Source organism: Pantherophis guttatus, chromosome 4, assembly GCF_059756535.1.
Source record: "Pantherophis guttatus breed Tessera chromosome 4, ASM5975653v1, whole genome shotgun sequence".
Taxonomy (NCBI): domain Eukaryota; kingdom Metazoa; phylum Chordata; class Lepidosauria; order Squamata; family Colubridae; genus Pantherophis; species Pantherophis guttatus.
The window spans coordinates 149,804,984-149,817,181 of record NC_142066.1 but is presented as its reverse complement, the minus strand read 5'-3'; the positions used below and the strand labels follow the sequence as shown (position 1 = coordinate 149,817,181).

The following is a 12,198-nucleotide window of genomic DNA, read 5'->3' as shown; positions in this document are numbered from 1 at the left end:
CGGGAAATATTTTTTTTAAAACAACAACAACTAGTATTTCATTAAGGGTTGCAAATCACCGGAATCAGGAGTGAAATGTAAAATTTGTTACTACCGGTTCTGTGGGCGTGGCTTGGGGTGGTGGTGGTAATGTGACTGGGTGGGCGTGGCCAACTGTTTTTTTTTAACTTTTCAAAGCATTTTTTTAATGCTTTGAAAAGCCTCTGCCAATCAGGCAACTCAGCTGGGATTGTCAGAGACTTTTCAAAGCATTTTTTTACCACCTCTTCGGCCAAGAGGTTGCAGAAAAAAATGCTTTGAAAAGCCTCTGACGATCCCAGCTGAGCCGCGCGATCGTCAGAGGCTTTTTTTTTTTTACTTTTAAAAGCATTTTTTTGTCGGAAGAGGTTATAGAAAAAAATGCTTTTATTTATTTATTTATTATTGCGATTTATATGCCGCCTTTCTCCCGAGGGACTCAAGGCGGCTTACAAAATGACAATTTCCAATACAAATCACAATAAAATAAAAGTAAAAAAAAAAAAAAGCCTCTGATGATCGTGCAGCTCAGCTGGGCATGTGGGGGGCGGGGGCGCAGGGATTTTTGCTACCGGTTCTGTGAACCACCTGCCGCCATCACTACCGGATCGGGGGATCCAGTCCGAACCAGGAGCATTTCACCCCTGACCGGAATGACTCAATTCCTGAAATAAATTGGGTTATTCAGCTGTTCTGAACTGTTTTCAAAGCTTGCACAGGCTGACAAGGTTTAATACACCAAAGAACTCCATGAGTCTGGGAAGGAAGAGGTCTCCAAAAATCCAATACAGGTAGTTCTCAACATACAACCATTCACTTAATGACAATCCCGAATGACAAAAGCACTGAAAAGTAACGTATGTCCATTTTTCACACTTATGACCATTGCAGGCTCCCTCCCCCCATAGTCATGTGGTCAAAATTCAGACACTTTGCAACCGGCATGTATTTATGAAAAAGGCAAACTTTGAGATAGCTGTAAAGAAGGTATGAAAACATCACCTTTCCCCAGAATGACAGGGGAGGGTCAGGACGAAACTCAAGGTTGCCTCATCTTGATTCCCTTTGGTATAAATGTGCAGGAGAGAGAAATGTCAGGCATTCAGGATTCTGTTGTTATTCCCTGTAAAATTAAAGGAGAGTTTCTCTACTTGTTCCTGACCTGAAACGGTTGGCATTCGTCCTGAAGACACCCTTGTCCCAAAACCAGTGTGGGAATGATGAAACTTGGGATCGGCAACCCAAACCACCACTCACACATTCATATTTTTTTTTGACACCTTGAATGCCAGAGAAAAATTACTGCATGTGTTTGGATTTTGCAAAGAAGGTGGAGGAGCAACCTCTAAAATATAAACAAATTTGATCCCGTTATTGCAGCTCTTTACACATAATTTTGGCAGAAATGGAAGATGAAACTGTAGCCTCCTTTAAAGTAGATATGAGATGTCTTTTAGCTATTTCTGTGTAGATCACTGTACATGTGTCTGAAGCTTTTTAAAAACTTGGCCGGAAGAAAACATCTTTGAAGTTCAAGGTGCTTCAGATGCCCTCAAATTTTTTCAGGGTTCTTTCCTTTGATAAAGGGTCCTACTAAAATCAAAAAGAAAACCACATCTATTTTATTAATGAGTAGCAAGAGCAGGATCCTTAGATACTCTGCTGCATGATGATTTAGTTCAGTTTGTAGCTATCAAAGAAGAGTCGCACATTCTCAAACAAGATAGAATGAGAATTGACTCTGCTGCATTTTTTTTTTAATTTGATTTATATGCCGCCCTTCTCCAGAGACTCAGAGCGGCTTACAATAGCCTTTGACATGACTCGTCCTCTTCTCCCCCTCTCCCTCTGTCTCCTGCCCCTCTCTCCCTCCCTCTCCTTGTCTCTCCCTCTCTCTCATCCATCTCTCCCTCCTTCCCCCTCCCTCTCCCTCTCTCCCTCCCTATTCCTGTCTCTCCCTCTCTTCCCCCATCTCTCCCTCCCTCTTCCTCTCTCCTCTCTCCTTCCCTCTCCCTCTCTCCTCTCTCCCTCCCTCCCTATTCCTGTCTCTCCCTCCCTCTCCCTCTCTCCTCTCTCTCCCTCCCTATCCCTGTCTCTCCCTCTCTCTCATCCATCTCTCCTTCTCTCCTCTCCCTCCCTCCCTCTCCCTCTCCGTCTCTCCCTATTCCTGTCTCTCCCCATCTCTCCCTCCCTCTCCCTCTCTCCTCTCTCTCCCCCTCTCCCTCTTTCCCCCCTCTCCCTCTCTCTCTCCCGTCTCTCTCCCCCTCCCTCCCTGTGTCCACCTCTATCTCCCCCTCTCTTCCTCTCTTTCTCCCCTCCCCTCCCCTCCCTTTCACTACCTGTTTTACATCATCTTCATAAACTTCATTTGCATCTTCTTATTATTTTGCAGAATGAAGAGCCCATCTTCTCTAAAGATGGCAAGAAGTTCTTTTTTGTCCGAGCAATTCCCCAAGGGGGACGAGGCGAGTTCTACCATATTGCCATGTCATCATCTCAGGTGAGACTACCTTTGTAGAGCAACTGGGTGAGATTAAAATAAATACGCCTAAATTCTTATGACAGGATAGACTGGCTGCTGCTAAGTCACGCCCAGAATGCCTTCTGCCCAAGCCAGCAATGTCTGACTATGACCCAAGGTTTTGCGGAAGGAAAGCTGGTTTGTTACTGGTGGAAGTTGATGGCACCGTTGACAAGAAGGATTTGCAGATAGTCCTCGCTTAGTGACCATTCAACCAACCCAAAAAACTACTTATGATGCAGATTTGAAGTGCCAAAGGCCACCCCCAGTGGTGGGTTGCTCCCAGTTCTCTCCGGTTCTTGCAAACCGATAGTAAAAACAGCGGGAGGCTCCGCCCACCCGCCCAGACGTCATAATGGACGATCTGCGCATGCACAGAAGCTTCTTTTGCGAACCGGTAGTAAAGATAAGTAGTAGAGCCCACCCCTGGGGCCCACTCCTCTCTCTCGCCCACAGTCACATGATTGCATTTCAGGCTGTTGGCAAATGATCTGCATTTATGGCCATTGGCAGTGTCCCACGGTTCCCAGAATTTGCTTCTAGTTTTCAGCAAAAAAAAATGCCAATTGCAATCAATAAGTTTAATTAACATCCCCAAAATATCATAAAGCCAGGTTGGACATGTGATGACCCTGGTAAGCAACCAGCATGATTTATGACAGTCAATAAGTTCTCAATAAGTTGATGAACATGGTTTTCTCCTCAAAAACCGTGTAGGGGTGAGAGAGAGAGGAATTACCACAAGTCACCCAGCTGGCATTCATGCCCAAGTAGGGGCTAGAACTCACAGTTTGTAAGCTTCTTGGAGGAGAGGAAAACACAACAAATGCCAAAGTAGAATAAATACATTATTATGATTAGCCACCCTGGGAGAAAAATGAGAACAAATGTATTTTGTTCCCATTTTAATATAATTTACTATTCACACTTCCGAAACCAATGTAGCAACTGTAATGTAATTATTTCCACTTCTCTGACTTTTGCAATGCAACCCACCAATTATTAATGCATTCAAAAATGTGTATGTTAAGATATGTAAAGAACAGTCAGGGGTACTACAGCTTAATGTGTTAAAATTTTAATAATCGGTTGATGGTCCGCTGATGTCATCAAATACGACTCAAATAGTCTCTCTTTTTTCGGAAAAAGCTGTTGAATTTGGGGCATTGATGGAGCAAAAATGTGAATTCAGTGTCTTCTCTCTTGCTGCTATTTAAATTATTATTTCTGGGAGCTTGAGAAAGTCAAAAGTTATCAGTCCAAGAAAATGGTTATCAGTCCATGAAAATTTGCTTTAGTCTTTATAATAGGTTTGCTGTTTAGATATTTCCATAAGCTTACACAGGAAGTGCTCAATTTATGACGTTGTTTAGTGACCATTCAAAATTACAACCAACCCAAAAATGGGAACTTACAACCCGGCAGGGGCGGGTTCTACTTATCTTTACTACCAGTTCACAACAGGGCCGCGCAGAAGCTTCCTGATGATGTCAGGGTTGGTGGGCGGAGCCTCCCGCCAGTTTTACTAACGGTTCTATAGAACCAGTCCGAACCGGGGGCAATCCACACTGCAACCCGGATTCAAAACTCTTGACAATCAAGTCTACAGGACCACCTGTATCAGGGATGAAATCTAAAATTTGTTACTACTGGTTCTGTGGGTGTGGTTTAGTGGGGAGGGGTAATGAGGTTTTCTGCAACCTTAAGAGGTTGCAGAAAAAAATGCTTTTAGAAGTCTTTGACGATCAGGCAAGTCAGCTGGGATCGCCAGAGGCTTTCCTACAACCTCTTCAGCCGAAGGGGTTGCTGCCAAAGGGGTTGCAGAAAAAAATGCTTTGAAAAGCTTCTGACGATCCCAGCTGAGCTGCGCGATCATCAGGGGCTTTTTTTTTTTTAACCTTTAAAAGCATTTTTTCGGCCGAAGAGGTTGTAGAAAAAATGCTTTTAAAAGTTAAAAAAAACAGCCTCTGATGATCGCGCGGCTCAGCTGGGCATGGGGGGGGGCAGGGATTTTTGCTACCAGTTCTCCGAACCACCCGCCACCATCGCTACTGGATCGGGCGATCCGGTCCGAACTGGGAGCATTTCACCCCTGACCTGTACCTTTCCTTGCAAAAATTCAACCTTTGGAAAATGTTGCATCCAAAATTGTATGTGTGGACAAAAGGCAGCAGTGACAAACTGACAAGTTTTGGGAGAAGGGCGGTATACAAATTAAATAAATAAATAAATAAATAAGTGGTTCTTTCCATCCTCCATGTGGAAAACCTCAGTACAGATAGTCCTCACTTAATGACCAATTGTTTTATGCCTTTCAAACTTTACAATGGCCATAGAATGGATTCTTTAGAGCCTGAAAAATATCCCTGGCCATCATAAATGGTTATGCTGCCACCTGCCTGCAAGTCTGTTTTACAATCCATTAGGCTGTTCTGTAGTCACATTTGTAATAGTGGTTTGTTGTTTTTTTTGCTGGTTTTGGGCAAAAATTGTCCTTGAATGGTTTTGTGTAACAACTGCTGCATTCACTTAATAGTCCCCACATTTGCTTAGCAACCACAGCATTTGCTTAATAACAGAAAAAGGCAAAAATTTACTTCCAGTCATGGTGCCTCGACTTACAGTCTTAGCAATTTACAACCATAATTCCAGGCTCAATGCAGGGCTGAAATCCAGCAGGTTCTGACAAATCCTGGAGAACCGGTAGTGGAAATTTTGAGCAGTTCAGAGAAACGGCAAATACCACCTCTGGCTGGCCCCTGAGTGGGGTGGGAATGGAGATTTTGCAATATCCTTCCCCCAGGAGTGGGGAGGGAATGGGGATTTTGCAGTATCCTTCCCCTGGAGTACGGTGGGAATGGAGATTTTGCAGTATCCTTCCCCCAGGAGTGGGGTGGGAATGGGGATTTTGCAGTATCCTTCCCCTGGTGTGGGGTGGGAATGGAGATTTTGCAGTATCCTTCCTCCAGGAGTGGGGTGGGAATGGAGATTTTGCAGTACCCTTCCCCTGCCACCCCCACCAAGCCACACCATGCCCACCAAGCCACGCCCACAGAACCGGTAGTAAAATAAATGGGATTTCACCACTGGTTCAATGACAGTCGTAAGTCAAAAACTACCCACAGTACTTTTTTTTTTCCTCTTTTGCTCTTGAGCCGGGGCGTCAAACACAAGGCCATCTGGCCCACAGGGAGCTTAAATCTGGCCCATGGGGCCACCCTGGAAACAACAAAGGACTGGCCCGCGGTTCCTCTGCCAGCGAAAATGGAGCTAGGGAGGGCCGTGTGCAGCCCTCACAAGCTCCATTTACGCTGGCAGAGGGTTGCAGAGGCCATCACAGCCCGAAACGGAGCTCAGGAACCCTTTTTGCTGGCAGAACATTCGGGGCACCACAGCCGCCCCAACACGAGTGACATCAAGCTGGCCACGCCCCCCCCAGCCCCACTGAGGTCAAACACAACCCTAATGCAGCTCTCAATGAAATCGAGTTTGACACCCTTGCTCTTGGGTATGGAATATGTTTATTTTGGGCACAAATTCAAGCCCCTTTATTTACACAGCATTTATATTTAAAGACTGTAGGGGAAAGGAGGAGCATAATGCTATTTTTCAGACTGTGGTAGAGAATTTCAGGGGATGTGTTTGAAAAAAAAAAGGTAAATCTAATTTTCATTGATAAAAGGTTGTGCTAAATCCTTCTGAAGTCCTGATTTTCTTCTTTTTCTTGGCAGCCCAATAGCAGCAATGATAATTTACAGTCTATTACATCGGGGGACTGGGATGTGTCCAAAATTTTGGGCTATGATGAGAAGCAGCATAAAATGTAAGTAATTTTTTTTTTTTAAGTAAAGGAAGCTGATCTTTTTTTTTTTCCCTTTAACAAAGCCAGTTGTATTGTATCACTGATTTGAGATTTACATATGATAACCTGATCAGTGGGAAGAATCTGCTGAAAGCCAAAAAAGTGTGTATCGGTTTTATTTTGGTTGTGGTGAAAGTCCCAATCTGTGAAATGGGCATAAGAATCACAGACTGTTATGTAGACCCTCCTGCTGCCATAGGGCCATTGAAATAATTTCTAATGCATATGGAATGGGAAGATCTGACTTGGCAGTAGCGGACCAGCAGCTGAACAGGCCAATGCAATCTTGGACTTCATTAACATTGCATAGCATTCAATTTATGGAGTTAATTCCATCCTGGAATTCAACCCCTTTGAGAAATAATTTGAGCAATGAAGCACGTTTACATTACAAAAGCATTTTAAAAATATCAATTAGTTATACAATTATCATTATATAAAACTATCATGAGGGACACGGTGGCTCAGTGGCTAAGACGCTGAGCTTGTTGATCGAAAGGTGGGCAGTTCAGCGGTTCAAATCCCTAGTGCCACATAATGGGGTGAGCTCCCATTACTTGTCCCAGCTTCTGCGAACCTAGCAGTTCGAAAGCACGTAAAAAATAAAAATAGAGAAATAGGGTCCACCTTTGGTGGGAAGGTAACAGCGTTCCGTGCGCCTTTGGCGTTTAGTCATGCTGGCCACATGACCACGGAGACGTCTTCGGACAGCGCTGGCTCTTCAGCTTTGAAACAGAGATGAGCAACTCCCCCTAGAGTCAGGAACGACTAGCACATACATGCAAGGGGAACCTTTACCTTTACCTTTAAGACTATCATAGTAAAGGGGTCAGATCAATTCCCTGCTTTGGGACAAGTTAAGCCCCATGAATTGAATTAAAAGAGGAATATTCAGACTGAATCTTAGGAGGAATTTTGTCATAGCAATAAATATTATTTTTTGGAGTTTTTAAAAATGATGACTGGAAAACCTCTTGCCCGGAATGGCTAAGCCAATTCTTGCATTAAACAGGGGTTGGATTGTATGACCTCTGGGTTCCCTTATAACACATGCATTTTTTGATTCTGTGACATTTCAAATAAAAGAAGCACTTTGGATATATCTAATTCACCCTTTGATCTTTGTACAGAATTGATCCGGTTGTCAAAAAAGAAAACTTATTGGATTTCCAGACTTTTTTTGTTAAAAGTAGTATTAAAATGCATTGAATGATAGAATTCCTTGTGTCTGAAATGTCTTAATTTGGGGAGAAATGAGAGCTGTTAAAGGGCAGCAGTTTAAATCAGTACAATGGAAATGTTATTTTTCTGTCACTTTGATCAACATTGAGATTCTGTGTCAGTTTCATCCGACAGCTGGAAAGCCGTGACTAATTTGGAAAGCATAATTGCACGTGACTATATTTAATTGCTTGATTTCCATGTTATTTTGACAAATGTGTTCAAATATAGTTCATGGACATGTTGCCCTCAAATGTGAAATAGCTACATCCAACTACAATTTTAGCCAAAAAAAATTATGAAGAAGAGTTTCTGATTACTTTTCAACCATCCATATAGACCTATAATTTAGAAAATATAGAGAAATCAGGAGCACAATTTGATAGGGAGCTAGAAAATGGAGCATTGGTAGCTAAAGAGGTTCAGTGAAAAGAGAACGGAGTAAATTTAAATGATGCTACAGTTTAATCAATGCAGGTAGTCCTTGATATACAACCAGAAATTCCATAGCTAAGTAATGGAGTTAATAAGTGAGTTACCCCAATTATATCATTTTTTTTTTTTGCCACGGTTGTTAAGTGAATTGTGAAGCTGTTGTATTGCATGCATGGAACTTGGCTTCCCCCATTGTCTTTCCTTGTTGGAAGCCACGGGAAACATGGGATATTGCAACCATCATACATACATGCCAGTTGCAAAGTGCCTGAATTTGATCAAGTGATCCTGGGGCAAGGGTGAAATACTCCCGGTTCGGACCGGACCGCCCGATCCGGTAGCGATGGAGGCGGGTGGTTCAGAGAATCAGTAGCAAAAATTCCTGCCACCCCCCTCCATGCCCAGCTGAGCTGCACAATCATCAGAGGCTTTTTTTTTTACTTTTAAAAGCATTTTTTCTAAAACCTCTTCGACCGAAAAAATGCTTTTAAACGTAAAAAAAAAAGCCTCTGATGATTGTGCGGCTCAGCTGGGATCGTCAAAGGCTTTTAAAAGAAAAAAAACCCTTTTTTTCTTTTAAATGCCTCTGACGATCCAAGCTGAGTTTTTTAAAAAGCCTCTGACGATCAGGCAACTCAGCTGGGATCATCAGAGCCTTTTGAAAGCATTTTTTTACAACTTCTTCGCCAGAACCGGTAGTAACAAATTTTAGATTTCACCACTGCCCTGGGGATACTATGATGGTTGTAAATGAAAGGATTGGTCATAAGCCACTTTTTTCAGTGCCACTGTAACATTGAACAGTAACATTAAACAAGTGGTTATAAGCTGAGGACCACCTGTATCTACACTTTTTCTATATTTTTTACTATCATATGAACCACTAGAGTAGGGGTGTCAAACTCAAGGCCCCGGGGGACAGATCCGGCCCACGGGTTGATTAGATCTGGCGCCCGAGGCCACCCTGTAAACAGCGAAGGACTGGCCCGCGGTGCCTCTGCCAGCAAAAACGGAGCTCGGGAGGGCTGCACGCAACCCTCCCAGGCTCTGTTTTTGGCCATGACAGCCTCCTGCAGCCCTCTGCCAGTTAAAATGGCGCTCAGGGGTGCGTGCGGCCTCCCCAGGCCCCATTTTCGTCCACGACGGCCTCCTACAGCACTCTGCCATCGAAAACAGAGCTTGGATGCTCCACCTGTTTTCGCTGGCAGAGGGCTGCAGGAGGCTGTGCATGACCACTCCCCCGGACTCCGTTTTCACTGACAGAGGGCTAGCAAAAGAAACTAAAAACAAAACAAAAGGAGAAATGTTTCTCCGTTTGCATTTGAGCATTCAAGAAGGGACAGGAAAGGAGAAAGGGAAAGAGGAAAGAAAAAGAAGGGAAGATGGGAAGAGAGCAAGGAAGGAAAAAAAAGGAAAGAGGGGAAGGAAGAAGAAGGGAGAATGAAGAGGGAAGGAAAAAGGAAGGAAGGAGATTATAATGAGAGGGAGGGAGGGTCTGAGGGAAGTCCTGCCCTTGGCCACCACAGGTGGCCCTGACACAAGTGACATCAAGCTGGCCACACCCACTCTGGTCCCCTGAGGTCAAACACAACCCTGATGTGGCCCTCAATGAAATCGAATTTGACACCCCTGCACTAGAGCTATGGAAGTATATTTAATATACTTCCATAGCTCTATGGAATTGCAATTGTCGGCCTGTCGGCTAGTTTCAGATAGAGAAACAGTATTTTATATACCCTTGCATCATTGATTGGGCCCCATTTATATTTCCAGATTGTCCCAACTTTGCACCTGAAAGCTGAATACACATTTATATGCACTGGAAAAAATAATTACCTTATTTTTCGGAGTATAAGACGCACCTTTTCCCCCCCAAAAGGTGGAAAGCCGTTGCAAGCAAACAGCAAGAAAAAACAGCTCCTTTCAGCTTCAGCACAGCCTAATTAGCACCAGTTGATTGGCTCGGCCTCCGGACTCTCAGCTGTTTTGCTCTCAGCTGTTTTGCCAAGGGCTCTGCTGCTTGCTGCAAAGAGGTAAATTGCTGATAAATTGATTTTTTTTCCCATTGTGCTAATCAAGCTATGCTGAAAATGAAAATGAAAGTAAAGCAGGCTGTTTGTTGTTTGCTGAAACGAGGCAAAATTGCTCAGAGGCAGAGGGAGATTTCTTTTTCTTCTTTTCCTCACCAAAAAAGGTAGGTGCGTCTTATACTCCGGTGCGTCTTATACTCCAAAAAATATGGTATACAAAACAGGAGATAGAAATGAACATTTGGGAAGGACTGGGAAAGAACTTGAATATTCACACAGCACAATGAAGAAAAACCACCCACTTTTTTTTTTCAAACTCCCAGCCATAAGGACTAGAAACTTGCCTAGACTAGAGAGAAAAAGCAACCTGAAATATAGATTTTATCAAGAAACAAATACTTCGGAAAATGTTTCTGGCACATAAGAAACTTTTGGCCAGATGTTTTTCACTTCTGTTTTAAAAGAACTGTATGCATAGGGAACTCACATCAGTGAAATGTTGCTCCTAAAAATCTAATCATGTGTGTATTTTATTTTAGCTATTTCCTCAGCACAGAAGAGTTGCCAAGGACTCGGCATTTATACAGGTATGATTAGTTTTATGCCAAGATAACTTTCCGATTATACTTGGGGGGGGGAAGACTCTTGCCACTTAGACTGTCAAAAAATGTTACTGTCAGCTTCCCAACTTTTATTTTGGGGATATTGTTATTTATCTGTCTTTGCATTTGTGGTCTTTGTTTTTATCTTTGTCTTCAAAAGACTCTTGTTTTTATTTATTTAAGTATTTATTTTGGAGGAAGGGAGGAAACAAACAAACATTCCAACACAGAATATTTTAAAGAGAACAAAATGCATTTTAAAGATAAACAAAATAGCAAGACCTTTCCCATTTATCCACTATCTTTAGGAGCATATTATGACTTCACCTCCCAAATGACTGGTGTTTGCAGCATCGTAGGCAGATGAGCTATGGCCAATAGCACAGTTCTTGTTTTGTTTGTTTCATTACACGGAAAAGGTTATACTTGTCTGTCATCCCCTCAGATGGCAGGTGCTGAAGAAGTCCTTCCTAAAAGCTCTGCAGTCACCTTCATATTTCACATGTAAACCATCCAGGGCACCCTGGTGGATGCATCAATCAAGATTCAGTGCTTAGATGTGCACCAAGAAGGCAATTTCAAACACAGCTCTTGGATTTCTCATTGTTTTAATCAGATTCTTGATGCAGAATGATATTATTGTTGAAGGATCAGAGGCAGGGGTGGGTTTCTACCAGTTCGTCTCAGTTTGAGCGAACTGGTAGCAGCGGCAGTGGGAGGCTCCGCCCACCCACTCAGACGTTATCAAAAATGTTCTGCGTATGCGCAGAAGTACCGTGCATTCGCAAAGTGACCTAGTGCACCCGCGCACGACTGATAGCAAACCGGTAGCGCCGGGATTTGAATCCCATCTCTGATCAGAGGTGGTATTCAGTTGGTTAAGACCAGTTGGGGCAAACCAGTAGTAGCAACCTGCGGGTGGGCCTGCCCCTGGCCACCCACTCCGGCGCTATGCCGTCCTATTTAGGCACATTTTCAAGGTGTGCGCATGTGTGGAAGCCACACATGCGAGCAAAGCACAAGTGCGGAAGGCCTGAGCATGTGTGGAGGTAGTAAATTATGTGAATCCCATCCCTGTGCAAGATCCAATCTTGGTCAGTCACTGAGGTTTAGTCTTCCAAGCTTTAGGGCTCCTACTAGAGCCCAACCTCAGAGAACTTCCCTTTTTAGCTTCTCTTAAAGAGAGGTTTCCTGAGGATGGGCTCCAGCATAAGTCTGAAAACTCAGAAGACTAAACCTCTGGGCCCAGTGACCAACACAGACTCGATCCTGCAACATTATCCTGGGACACATATGTTTCAGTGGTGGGTTGCCCCTGGTTCAGACCGGTTCGCAAGAACCAGTAGTAAAACCGGCAGGAGGCCCCGCCCACTACCCTGGATGTCATCATCAGCGATCTGCACGTGTGTAGAAGCTTCTGCACATATGCAGAAGTAATGCACGTGCGCAAGTGAAGCAAGGCGAGCGAGCGAGTGCGATCCCGTTGCAAACCAGTAGTAAAGGTAAGTA

At 43.7% G+C, this 12,198-nt stretch overlaps 1 protein-coding gene across 4 annotated transcripts in view; it reads left to right on the top strand.

Annotated features, from left to right (window-relative positions):
• Nucleotides 1-12,198, top strand: part of DPP6 (dipeptidyl peptidase like 6) — a 545,144-nt gene that overhangs the window by 488,594 nt on the left and 44,352 nt on the right. For all 4 annotated transcript variants that reach the window (XM_034401660.3, XM_060683461.2, XM_034401658.3 and 1 more), the window contains exons 13-15: nucleotides 2,411-2,518; nucleotides 6,271-6,362; nucleotides 10,627-10,674. In XM_034401660.3, the coding sequence (XP_034257551.1) occupies nucleotides 2,411-2,518; nucleotides 6,271-6,362; nucleotides 10,627-10,674 (248 nt within the window). The remainder of the gene's footprint in view (nucleotides 1-2,410; nucleotides 2,519-6,270; nucleotides 6,363-10,626; nucleotides 10,675-12,198) is intronic.